The following is a 14,312-nucleotide window of genomic DNA, read 5'->3' as shown; positions in this document are numbered from 1 at the left end:
ACTGGTATAATATTGCAGGAAATTGGCCTCTTGGATATATCTGTATATCTGGCAGCGAGAAGATTTGTATAGGTGGCCAACAATTGGAAGTTATTTCTGCTCCGGTATGATGTAGCACATCTTAACTGATCGTGACTATCTGACTTTATAAAAGTATGATGCTCAAAGGAGCTGTTGCATTTATCTAATCTAATGCAGCCAAATGACATTTTCACTAATACATTCAAATGGTATATCAAAAGACACACAAGTATAGATGGTTCTTTTGTTTCTCTTGTTTTTTAAACACATCCAACTAAGCATCAAGCCCAGGATCACCATCGAAAATGATATATTTCTCTGATCTGCCATTTTGCCATTGAGATTGAATCATTCAATTATTGGACCAGGGGAAACCTTTGATGAGTTTTTGACCAAAGTATTACTACAGTACGAAATATTATTCTCTAAAATACAATATTGTTCAAACTATTTTCCAAACTAATACGATAGTAAATCGCTGTCTCAAACAGCAATTTTTAGTCATTTCCTCTATATAAATCGCTTTTAGAAGAAATCGCTTTCTCTGAAAGCGATTTATCTAAAAACAATGGTGAAAAAAATTTCGTTGTCTAAGACAACAATTTTTCACACAGTTTCCAGTGTATTGGAAAAATTAAAAATCACTGTCTAAGACAGCGATTTTGCTGTAGTACTAGTTTGGGAAATAGTTTGAACATTGAACTAGTTTAGTAAATATTTTATATTTTAATAATATTTTGGTCAAACACCCAACCTCTGATAGCACTTAATGCATCAATGTAGATGCAAAAGAGCCATAGAATATTCTTATAAATTTTATTCAGCAATAGATTCCCCTTCCAACATTGGACTACAGCCTTATTTATAGTTTTTAGTTCTGTAGCAGACTATGGATTGCAGCCTTCTCTATAGTTTTTAGTTCTGTAGACTAGTCGTAATCTTAATAGGAAACAGAAGACCAAATGTTCTAAGAATCTAGAGAAATCTCATTAAAATGAAAGACTTGGTGTCTCGTTTAAGTTGGACTTGAGATGTATCTCTGTCCAGCTTCTTTTTAGTTTTTACCACCTCCTACATCACCTCCACAAGTCAATTACTTGGCTTTGTGTTTGTTCATCTTCTTAAGAATTATTCCAAATTAATTATGCTTACCAATATTTAGTTTTTTATTCCTTTTTGAGATTAAGCAGTGATGGAAGTTACTCAATCATTTTCTCTGGAAAATATTACAAAATAAAAATATGTAGATTCACAAGATTTGTTAAAGGTCATTCACATTTCATGGTATCTCTTCATCTCAAAATATTTTTAAAAAAAAGTCCTCATTCATTGTACATTTGAGTCTTTTCTTGGTAGCAAACTATGTTCTTTAGAGAATTTAGATATGTTGTTTGGGTGTCCTAAACGAATATTTTAATAGATAAGTTATATTTGAATGACTTTAATCTCTTCTATGTGTATTTCATCATTTCTCTCTATTAATTTTTTTCTCTTCTTTCGAAGTAATTTACTGGCTCATCAATATCTTCCAAGCAAACACAGATGTAATCTATTCATCATTAGCTCATTCTCATATTTTTGATGGACAGATTTTTAATGCTGTTTCTCAAGTACTTACAACACATTCTATATAACCTTAGGGCCACACGGATGGTCATCTTGCTGTGCTTCATGCCAGTACAAACTCGCTTATTGTCGGAGACCATTGTGTAGGGTAAGACTCTTTGATCCTATCATTCAAGTGTTTACATGGTTTTGCTTGCATGGCAACTTCTAAAGATCTGTTATTTGTGTATAGACCCCTCTAAAAGTTGATATTTGTGTCAAAACCCTTGGTTTTCAGATAGATGCCCCCCTTAACACTCTTGGTTTTTGCACAGATACCTGCAGAGATAACTAATTGTTAAGTTTGGTCAATTTGTAGTTAAGTGAAGGCAATTATTTTGTAACGGCGAATTGGTGGATAAAATCACATGTATAAGAGTTGTACAAATTAGATTTGAGTGTGTAGCCAAGTCACATTGGTCATAGAAGATGGGATTGTGCAAAGAGATCAAGTAAAAGTTAGTAGAATTCAAATTCAGCAAAGCTGTTCTAGAACTCCGTTTGGACGGGACTAAGGGAGTCCGTCCTCTCTAACTTCCAACTTTGGTTTCCTTTGTTTCTTCTAAAGTGGACAATTTTGGTTTCCTTTGTTTCTTCAAAATTATGAATATACATAGAACAAGTAAGAACTATTGATGTACCTCTCTAACTACCAACTTTTATCAGTAATATTATGTTATTATTACATGTTTAAGTTTTTTCTACCATATAAGACTGAAAGGTTTCCTACTTTGCAGTCATGGGAGTGCTGTCTTGGACTCTACAGCTGGGGGAAACATGAAGGTAGTCTTGTCTTACTATCACTAGATCATTGTTTCAGAAATAAAAGGAGTTACTTGGAGCTAGATATATCACATGGCTGGTGGTATTTATCTTCCTGTCATATTATTTCATCATGTACTCCAACTAATCCTTGCTTCTGCTTTCTTTGGGACTTCCTGATATAGCAATATATCGAGAACATTTACTTCAAGCCATTCAGTATCTTATTAGTTACTTTCTACGAGAGACATAATTTAAAATAAAAAATTTAATTAAAAAATCAGCTCACGAGTTCAACCATTTCATAGTTAAGTTAGAACATCTAGAAGTTGAGATTTCCAACTGATTATTTGTCCTCTATACAACATAATGGCCAAATATGCCACTACTTTATCTTTTATTGCATCTCTTGGTGCTTTTATATTAAATGTGGTTGCCTTTTCCATTTGTATATCAAGTAATTCGTTAACTACAAGAAAATTGTTCTGCATTCCTCTCTGTATATTACCATTAGATACTTTAAAGTCTTCCAGCCTTAATTACCTTGAAAAGAATGTCCTTATCTTAGATGCACAGTGCTAGACTGCATATTTACATGGCTTGCAAAATTTATAAAATACTATTTTTCATATATTAGTGTTGCAGAAAGCCAGAAAGCAGCCCATTCAACCCGAATTTTGACTTCAAGCTCTAGATGCTCCTTTAGGACTTTGCTTTTAGCAAATTGGTCCTTGGAAATCTCCCAAGCCTAATGAGCCAAATGTGCAATTTTCATGTTAAGCTAACCTTGTTTGTATGTCGACCCTTATCTAGTAAGACATATTCTTGCCCTTTAGTTATTAGTAAGCTCAAGAAAAACTGAGCCAAATTTCATACATTTTCCAGTAGCTTCTCTCTGTTCGATTATAGAAATGTAACTAAAAACTTAAAATCCAATTAGAATACTGAGAAGCACAAAATAGAAGTATATTACTTTGAACTATAGATTTAGCAACAGATAGTACTTATATCTAAATCCTTTGTACTCAAGCATGATAGGCTTTAGGTGGTATCATGTTTGATGATTTGACCAACACAAAACAGTTCTGACTGAGACATTAAAAAACTAAGGTCAAAAGACTCAAAACTAATTGTCCAAGGCTGGAACAAGAAAAATTGCTGTTTCAGCTTCACTTTGACAACTATTGGTCGAAACTGATCTATTTTGGCTCAAATTTTTCTTTTTTTTTCCACGGGTAAAAACTGAAACCAACCAAAAGTGAAATAAAAACTTTGAACCATAGGTGGTACAATCTAAATCAAGGCTTAGTTCTTCTTTTCCCTAGCAATTTCTTGAATGAAACATAGCCACTTAACCAGCATCTTTCACTGTTATTGTAGAGGAAACAAATAATCTTACAGAACACTTTTTCAGGCCCATAGCATGTCCGACACTAAGAAACACTGATATGGATAATTGAATATGAGATATGACAACAGATGCTAGGAACATGAACATGCATATGAGAAATGGATTACAATACAGCACGGATGCATCAACATGGTAAATCTTGGAAAACAAGGATAAAAAAAATTTACTTGTGTATGCTTAAAACATATTGTTATTTATTATTGTCAAGAGAAAATAAGAGAGATTTGATCCATATATGAATCTATTGGGGTAACTCCCCATGAGGTAACTGTATAATTTCTTAAGGTAAAAGAGCACATGACCTATTAGAAACCAAAATAAACAGTAAATAGTTCCAATAAGGGGAACCCAAGGACCATATTCTTCTCCAATTTGGTTTTTGCTCTAGCCTTGGCTAAATGCAGGACAAATTCGAAGAAATTCTGATCATTGGGCTGAATGGTCTGAACAATTACAATATTAGATACCTTTATATTGAGCTAGTTAGTTGTTGGAACTACACAGTACACATTACACACATCTTTGTCCCTTGACCAGAGACTATGTATTCATGGCTGCCACAAAGACCCAGTGCAGCCTAAGCCCTTCGACACCAAGCATATATGTTGCAGCATGGCACAGGGATACGGACTGGACCTTGTAATTGAAAAAGGTGGTGAAAAAGTCCACTGAATGAACACAGTGATCAGGAAGGGCTGCTTGAGTAGCCCTCCGTTACAAATAAAGTTCACTGAATGGATCATCGACCAATATGAGTTGAACCGGATGGACAATTCACCAAAGAAGGAAGATGAGGCCATGACTTGCTCGTTCATTTCTCTCATATAATCCAATTGACCAGTCATCCCTTTAGTTGTTGGACTCATTTTCTTGCAGTATAGTGTTGGTATCGATTTTGTCAAGATTTATAGGAAGCAAGGAGATTTAAAACATCACAATTATGTATGACTAATTCTTTTCCTGAATGATCAATCTGTATGATTTTGCAAAAATTAAGAAGCCTACTAACAAAAGATTATGTCACGGTCAAGATGAGCTTCAAAACTACAGGCATGCATTATGGCTTTAATGTTGGAGTTTGCTGAGTGTGGTAAAGTAAATCCTATGTCACTTGTTTTTAGCCTGAATAGTGAATGGCCCACTCTTTGATAATTGTCAATGACCAAACTAATAGGTATGCACTGGGATCCATTTGGTGAGTAATCAAACAAGGGGAAGGGACATGGAAAGGATGCCATTGCTAGTAGTAATGACTTGTCACAATCTATTGGTTCATATAGAATCCATGTCTAAGTCTACAAAAAGCATTCTTCACGCTGAGTTATATATAGTGAAATAGAATGAAAAGGTACCATCTTGGAACCAAGAGTTATATATAGCCAAGTGCTCTCTGAATCACAAGAGATAGTCTTAAGCGTGTTTGAAAGATGATCCTTTCTTTGTTAATAAATGAAAAAGAACTTATCCGTTTGGTTGGGAAATGCGTCTATTGTCCAACCTATCTATCCCCCTCTATCAAAGTATAAAAGAATTTAACTACTATTCTCTATTAGCTTAAACTTTTAGAATAGTTACTGAATTAACATGGTACTGAGTTTGGATTCCATCAAACCTACTTTGTCAGTTAAATAGGAAAACCTTCACCTATTTAATTAAAGTACACTTCTTGGACCTATAAGAAATGCCTTAACTTTAGAAGTGAGGGGGAGTGTCAGAATATAAAATATGAAAACCACATATTTTTAATAGCTTAAGTTTTTGAGTAGTTGGTGAATTAATATTATACAAGAGTAGGAGATTTAGAGTTTGAATCCCACTAGGCCTATATGTCTTATATATAAAACCTTCACCCGTGCAACTCAAATCCAATTTGGACCTATTAAAATATCTTGGGCTCAGCAATGAGAGAGAGAGTATTAGAAGTAAATAAAAAAAAAAACCATTGTGTTATATCAGCTTAAACTTTTAGAATAGTTGGTGAGTTAACATGCATGTTTCTAAATTTTTTCTCTTGATTTCTTCCATCGAATCCGTCCCTTTCAAGGTAATTGATTATTTTTATCTTTTAAGGGCATTTTTATAAGAATTTCCCAATAATATGTATCTGCTTGTGCAGGACTACTTTGATACTACATACAAGTTCTTGGATCTCTCACCACATGTTTTAATTCCAATGCATGGTAGAATCAACCTCTGGCCCAAACGGATGCTCTGTCAATACCTCAAGTATGAAATTTATAAGTACCTTATAAATCCTTTTATATCTATAGTTTAGAACATTTATGACGTACGTTTTCAATATATATATCTAAAGATTTTCCTACAGCAAATCCTAAGTAACATATTAAATGGTGTGGTTTTCTTACATAACAATTCTTACCATTGTTATGAGTGCTGCAAGTGAAAATGTTTACGTTGGCCTTTATGTCATTGTTACTGCACTTTGAGTCATTTTTTTATTTTAATTTTTTCTTTTCTTACGATGTCTTAGTTGATATCCAGTTTACTATTAAGTTTTGCATCCTGTCCCTGTTCTTTTCACTAAACTAAAGTGACATTCTTTTGTTTGAATGTGTTGTCTATGATATAACCTCACCTTAGGCCATGACCTTCCCCAGCTAGAATTAACTATGTTTTAAATATGACACCTCGCACTAAAAGAATCAAATGTGCACACTGCACCTGATTTCCAAATTTAGAATATTGTCATGACCCAAAACAAAATTATGACCAGCCATGTAGCCCTATAGAACTTGAGATAGTAAACTCATAAAACCACAATATAGAAAATTTAATATAAATTGATAACTCCAAGTCAATTAATAAAAACTCTCAAGGTAATAAAAAGGTTTATTACTAGGCAACCAATGCCTTTTAAAATAATCCTAGTATAACTAATGTGATAAAATGAGAAAATCAAAGTCCGAAGTGGAGGTAAAAGGGTCTCGGTGAACAGTGTTCATTCGCCATGCCGATCATCATCTAAAATGTTGAGTTTAATGAATTAACAACTTAGCTCCGTCCACTCTATGTAAATAGAATATCAAGTGAAAACCATAATCTATAAAGAATGGTTCAACAATTTATAATAAATGAATAAACCCAAGCATGCCCATAACATGAATAACAAGATACGAGTAATAACAATGCGAGTATTAGATGATAGCATGCTCAAATTTATTATATAGAATCTCTCAATCTCAATAAATGCCATATTTCTCTTTCTTGGGTTTGTGATTTAATTTAAGATTATTAAACTATAAATTGAATTTCCTAGCAGAAATTTAATCTTTTATTTAGGCTGATTTGAAGCCCAAAAATTTGGGATGGCTACAGCTAGCCCATAGCCCACCCACTAAGCTACTGTAGACTGGGCCAAATCCCAAATTCAACTGTCTGTTTGGGATAAACTTAATAAATCGAGTACACATTACAGATTTACAGCGAATGTATCTTACATTGGCAATAAAGCCTTTGTGCTTGTATATATAGCATTAATAATAACAATAATGATAGAATTATCTCAGTCCATATTTATCTATCCTTTTCTTAACAACGAAGTCATGATGTCGGTTGAGTATGTGTACTCACACATGCATGAGGTTGAAAGCCAAGCACTCGAACAATGAAGTAGCTCTTCTCATTTTCAAATGGAAATAAAGAACTCTAAGGGCATAGCTTGATCTTTTTTTTTCCTTCAAGTTGTTCTCTTCCTCTAGCCTCTGTTCCTTTTTAATAGGCATTAAGAATGTCTGTGATTCATACTAGGAGAGTTTAGAAAAGGAAAGTCCAAGTCTGAATAAGTTTCTAAATTTCATATTTTTATCCTGCCACTTAGGTGCACATCTGACTTATCTGTACTCAAATAGACACAGGTTAGACTCCAGCCACTAGAAATCCAATATTCCCTATAATGCAAGGTGCTAAGTGCTAATTTCAAGAAAAAAGTCCAGTCATGCTCTAATTTTTCACATAGGCCAACTCATGATCAACTCTGTAAGTTAAAAATTTTGATATGTTTTGGTGGCTTTGACACTTACATGACAAGATAATCCTTTTCTTAAATCTTTTTATTAAGTTATATGTAAGATTTTTCTTTTCCAATATGTTTTTATTTATTTATTTATTTATTTTTTACTTCTCTTATGATTTTGAGATTTTCAGTTGGTTTCTTCAATTTGTGAAGCATTAGTGAGTCAAGATTTTTCTTGAACGCTTATATCAAAGTGGCTTTCAAACCTATTCTCTATGGTAACCCTTTTCTAATGCAATTTTTTATGATCTTCACTATCATGCAAATGCACTTAGGTTATTGATCAATCTAGAGTAATCAATGTATAGCGTATCCAAGCATCTAGACATAAAAGGATCAACGGGTGAAATATGGACTTAATATGCATGCCATGTATGATTTGTACTTTTAATTCCCATCCAATGTAGGAATATGATAACCCTCACTAGAGAATAATACGACATGCTCGAGGAAAGTATAATGGCAAAGTAGGAAACATATGCAACGTGACTCCAAATCCATGTTTTGTCTCCAAGTACGTTTTGGTATTTCTGAAAACAAGCACTAAAAAACACACCAAAAAAATGAAAAGGGCTAAAATATAAGAGGAATAATAAAAATAAAGAATAAGGCCTCAATATCTCAAAATCAGAAGTTTGTCAAGATATAAGATGTATCAATGAAAATCCTTCTTAGTCAGAAAGGAATTTCATCAATGAAATCAAGAAAATTAATCCAAAGGCCAAATTGTAAAACAACGAAATCCGCCCAAAAACCAAAGTTAGGGATAAATAATTTTCAAAATGGCTTCCCCTAGCCCACTTACCTTTTGTGGTTCACTTTGAATGTCACCCCGATGGGGTGCAATGATTCTTCTTTTCTAACCTACACTGCTTGTGTCTTCTAGCTACTTTATCTGTCTTTTGAAGTTCTGCCTACATGGCTCATGAATAATTGTGACTTTTTGGAAACTCTCTTTTTACCCCCTCTAGTTGTATATCCCAATATAGTATCACGCTTCATGCATGTAATGAGAATCAAATCCTAAGCGTACATGGCATGTACTACGAGAGATAAAACACCTAGCTCTACTGTGACCTCTATTACCACATCTATGATATGTAGGAACGTTAAAATTTTCTATTTAGATCCTTTATATAGCTTGGAGGGGCTTCCAACATAACTAAGTTCTTTTTTTTCCTCTAACCCTTTTGAACTCTTTGTGATCTTATCTTTTGCTTAGAATGTTGTTTACTCATCGAACAAGAGGATGTAGATGTGTCACTTTGATATTTCAATCATTTCTCCTCTTTTTTCCCTCCTTTGGATTGATCTTCAATGTATTTGCTTCGGTTAACCTTTAATTAATCAAAATTCTAATTCCTTTATTCCCTTATCTAGACTTTTCCTAGATTCTACATGTTTATGCACATGAGTTTCCAAACATTAAATTATCAAGTAAGGAAACATTTTCGGAATCTAATTCATAAGAGAGATAAGGAACTATTCAAATCCTATTGAAGCTTTATTTTTCTTCTTTGAGTTGCTCCGCTTCATTAAACCACTTGGCTAGTTGTTCCTTCATCTCATCCTTCTCTATTTTCAAGCTATTCAAATTTTCACCTAGTTTCATATTTGCCTTCTTCAATTTGCAAGTGACTTGAAGATCCGTGTTGACGTCTTCATCATCCTAACCCTCAATTTGTCTATTTGAAAAAGACATCTCACAAGAATCATCAGTAGATAGCAAATAAGAGCCTGGAGCTACATACTCTTCTCAGTTAAAACATTCATCATCTCCAGAATATATTTTCGATGTAACATTATGATAAATTGGGTTAGGATAATCCAAATCTAAAACCAATCTCTTTAAGATAAGAGAAATCCACTATGACATCCCATTGAAAATTCGGCGGAGAAACAATTTCTAGTTTGAGTAGGTTTATATAGATATGAAAAGTCAAAGTCAAAAAATTCGAAAATCATTAAGGTTTAGGAAAGTCAAATTTTACTCAAAATAATAAAAATCAAATTCAAATTGGAAAGTGAAAATCCATTCAAGTAGGAAAAAAGCGAGAACGAATTGGAAATGTAAACAAGAAAAAAATGTGACAATTTTTTTAACGTGAAAAATCTCTCACCATAGAGGAAAAGATCACAGATCCGCCCAAACTAGATCGATCTACTCGCATAAATCATAGACAAGATTCTTACAATCATTTCAACAACTGTTGATTGAAGTCTCTCTCTTGCTTGAACTCATTCTCGATTATTTATTTTGTGACATAGAAAGCCTTCGATTTGTTTCGCCACTAAGCCACAGGTTGATCTCTTAGAACAAGTAACATAGATGATAGATGACGCCTTTGTTCCACTACTCCAAGAACATCTGAGGTTAAAAGTCAAGCACTTGGATAATGAAGTAGCTCTCCTCACCCTTTGATGGAAAATATGCTCTATATGGAAATCTAGAACTCTCTAAGTGTATAACTTGATCTCCCTTGAGTTCCTTCAAGTTATTCTCTTCCTGTAGCCCCTAGTCCTTCTTATATAGGCATTAGAAATGGTCATGATTTGTACTAGGATATTTTAGAATAGTTTTCTTAATTTCATATTTTTGTCTAACTGCTCGAGTCTTAGTTACGTACAAGTATGTACGTAAAACTCGTGTCGGGATGTGCACTCCACTATTTTGGGTAACGCACTTAGTCCTACAATTGACTGTTTTGACTTGATATAGAATTTATTCTTCGATCTTTTTCACACGTATACTCTTCTACAAATCATGTGTGTTGATCTTACATTAAATTAAGATTGTACAACATATTTCAAAGTGTTTTGTGCCCATGAATTTCCCATTATGTATAATTGCACTTACACTCTTATATAGAAAATAACATAATTTTCCATTATCATATAACCTTTATTGAAAATGTAGTAACTAACAATCTAAATTAACATCTATGATAGCAGTGCATTGAAAGGCGACTGCGGATTGTGGCCGGTCACCCCACCGCTTAGCGCCAAGATGTACACCAAGGCGGATGCTAAGAAAGTCTACCATTTCTAATATAAAAAAATTTAAAATATACATATCAATATAATATGTAATTGTATATAAATATTTAAATAGTTTACTACACCAAAATTATTAAAACATAGGTGCTGTCATATTTCCAAAAGAAAAAGAAACACAGTGGGAGATATCATGTTCCACATGTCTGGCATGTGAGTTCATTTTTTTTGGAGATAATTGAAGATTGGTCCAGCACGTGTCAAGCACCAACTCAACCCCTTTCCCATTAAAATAGTAGGAGAACGAAGGTGATGGGAAATATTAAAAGGAATCTTTGCTCCATACTATTGCACAAGCACAACTCCACATCGCTGCCATTGCACGAGCCTGATCTTGACGATACTGCCACCGCGGCATGAGCTCAACCTCGACGCTGCCTCACAAGCCCAATCTCTAGTGGAGTGAGAGAGGGAGAGATAGAGAGAGCGTACAGAGGAGCTCACCACCATACTCTGCTTGTTGGTCCGTCGTCAACCGCTGAGAGAGGAAAGAGCTCGAGAGAGAGGTATCGAGATATTGGGAATTTAGGGCTCATTCTAGAGAATGGAAGTTTTTCTAAAAAAAATTTAACTGCTCCTGTCTGACCCGTTCTCATATGACACGCGTACCCCGCCAAGTAACAAATCGGCTTGCCAAAAACTCTCTAATATAGTCCAAACACATAATAGGGGCACATAGCAGGTTAGGCGGGCAGTCAGCATGCCGCCCTGCCAAGGCGGCCGCCTGGCTTTTCAAAACCCTGTGTGATAGTAATTAGTTAAGCAAATTGAATCAACTTTGCAATCAATATGTAAAACTAGAATTTCATCTAGTTAAATGCCTGATGAAAACAGAAATAAAACATAAAATTAGAAGATTTAATATAGAATCATAGATAGAAAGAGAGAGGTACTACCAGACAGAGATGCCCACCACTATCCTCAGTTTGGGGGAAACTAGGTTATCGAGGTTCGGGTGCGACAACAACGAGGTGTGAAAAGAGTTGGCGTGAGGTCGCTAGAGGTCGAAGGGATAGCAGCGATGGTGATGCCGGTGACGGGGCTATGGTGGATTTGGCATGAGTAGGTAACTCAAGATAGAGGAGACAGAAAGGAAGGAGAGCGGTGGAGTGGGAGAGGCTCATTATGCAATGACAGTGAGGGAGAAGACGTCACGAGCATTATACGTGACACTTCTTTTTTCTGGTTATTACAGATATTGCTTCTCTATACTTGTTTTTAGGTTCATCAGAATTTGTCGTATACTGTTTATGTGGAATTTCTATTATTCGTAAGTAATATAATCAGGTCCGTGCACAAATTGTACTTGTTATTTCTTTTCTTCTAGGTGTCAATGTTCTAATAAACTATGGGTTTCTGATCCCTCTGGATATTCCTAAATCTTATTTTGGAAAGTAGTAGGTTCTCTATGTTCTTGTTTTGTAATATGGTATTTGGTCAACTTTTAGCCTATTACTGTAATTTCTCATCTTATTGTGATAATTTGCTTGCAGGCATCGTAGAGACCGAGAGTCCTCCATCTTGGCATCTATTGAGGATGGGGCTTCGACTTTGTTTGACATCGTTGCCAAGATATATGCCAATCTGGATGTTAACTTGTGGCTTCCAGCTTCATCTAATGTGAGGCTTCATGTGGATCATCTAGCTTATCAACAAAAACTACCCAAGGTATATTGCATGTATGCCATGCTTAATCTTGTCTGTCTATTAGGAATTGAGCCTGCATCAAGTTCGCATGACCTGTAATATTTGAATTGGAATTTGCATGTCGTCCCTTCTAAAGATTCTTATTTGCGTGTATACCCCTATAAAATTGAGGCTTGCATGTATATCTCTAAAAACACAGTTTTTTTTTTTTTTTTTTTTTTGGCATGGATACCTCTTAAAGCCCTTGTTTTCTGCATCAATACCCCTCCACCTAACCAACCAATAAAATCTTACAATTTAACTATAAAAGGATAGAACTTATTATTTTTTTTCCACACATTCCGATTAGGTATGGGTATCTTTATCTTTTCATTTGTTATATTACTAAACTTTAAACTATCATTATCATAAAGTAATCTGAAGTACATGACAAATTCATGAGTTCCGAAGGGCACATGCAAATATGAAATTTAGAAGGGTATAAATGCTGATAAGGAACTTTTGAAGGGTATACAAGCAGAAACCAATTAGAAATGAGTTGTTCACAGAAATTAGATTTTCGGATTCTTAGCCATAACTCGATAATATTCACCATTATTATGTCTTCTGAACTTGGATGAGAATATTGATAGTTCCAGTTCCATTTAATTGACTTCTTTTTTGGTTATTTAGATTGTTGTTTTAACTAGCAGACCCAGGATGCTGTCATTTGGCAGTTCATACATTTAGAACAAACTTGGCGAAGTGAAATCTGAAACCTTATCAAATGACTTGATTATGGGGCTGCAAATAATCAGATTAATCAAGTTTTCTTAGGTGAACTGAAAATATCTGATAATTGTATCTTTGTTTTCAAGATTGAATTAACAAAATTGAACATGTCTAAAAACTAAAAATGTAAACAGTTTATGGATAATATAACTTTCTCTGCTAACTAAAATAGACAATGTAACTTTACCTCCATTCCTTAATCTCCTGAACTTCTAAAATTGACTAGTTGCATGTAGAAAATTTGTTATAGATAATGATCATTTACTCATTATTTCTAATTACTTTATTGATATGATGCAGAATAAGCAATGTCTAGACATGGTTGGATAATTTTTCACATACGTTTTAGCTTTTCTAGCAAAATAAATCTCAAGATTAATCCAGAATGACCTTATATAATTAGCTTAAGCTTGCACTCTTATTTAAGTATGAGGTCTATTTGATCATGCTAAGAAGTAAGAACAGGTTGTAATCTATCACTTGAATGATCTGTCCTGTCAGGTACTTAACTACATACATGCACAGTGGTAACGAAATAAAACAGGACAACATTTATTTCCACAGCTTTAATTGTTTGATAAATTTTAACTTGAACAGGTATAATTCAGCTAGTAAGTTCAGGGGGCAAAAAAACATCCTAATGCACTAGGCTCCTGACAATATGGGTTTTGCGAATCCATGATTACTTTGAAGCAAAGGAGGCAAGCCTTGTTGTCACCCTGACCCGAGTCCAGACTGATGCCCACTTAGCTTTGGTGGAGGATAAGATTCAATGTGGGTCGGCCCAATTTTTCAGCCGAAAGTGCCGGGCCCAACCTGATGGGTTACCCTTAGGCTCAACAATTGTATCCTAGTAATCCTCAAAACGGTTGGATCGTATATTATCATGTCAAGTCCATATCATGTACTAGATCAATCAATGGTTATAACCAGGATAGTAATATACTTGATGACTAGATATTGACCATGACTGTTTCACCTGCACCTACCTAAGTAGCAACTAGACTG

At 34.5% G+C, this 14,312-nt stretch overlaps 1 protein-coding gene across 4 annotated transcripts in view; it reads left to right on the top strand.

Annotated features, from left to right (window-relative positions):
• The window catches only part of LOC140762979 (uncharacterized), a 48,789-nt gene that overhangs the window by 31,397 nt on the left and 3,080 nt on the right, over window positions 1-14,312 (top strand). For all 4 annotated transcript variants that reach the window (XM_073100980.1, XM_073100976.1, XM_073100979.1 and 1 more), the window contains 5 exons: window positions 19-104; window positions 1,662-1,735; window positions 2,364-2,409; window positions 5,916-6,025; window positions 12,380-12,554. In XM_073100980.1, the coding sequence (XP_072957081.1) occupies window positions 19-104; window positions 1,662-1,735; window positions 2,364-2,409; window positions 5,916-6,025; window positions 12,380-12,554 (491 nt within the window). The remainder of the gene's footprint in view (window positions 1-18; window positions 105-1,661; window positions 1,736-2,363; window positions 2,410-5,915; window positions 6,026-12,379; window positions 12,555-14,312) is intronic.

This window comes from Typha angustifolia, chromosome 7 (assembly GCF_048772165.1).
Source record: "Typha angustifolia cultivar Huaian chromosome 7, ASM4877216v1, whole genome shotgun sequence".
Taxonomy (NCBI): Eukaryota; Viridiplantae; Streptophyta; class Magnoliopsida; order Poales; family Typhaceae; genus Typha; species Typha angustifolia.
Note: the sequence above shows the minus strand (reverse complement) of the source record. Positions and strands in the feature narration are given on the sequence as shown.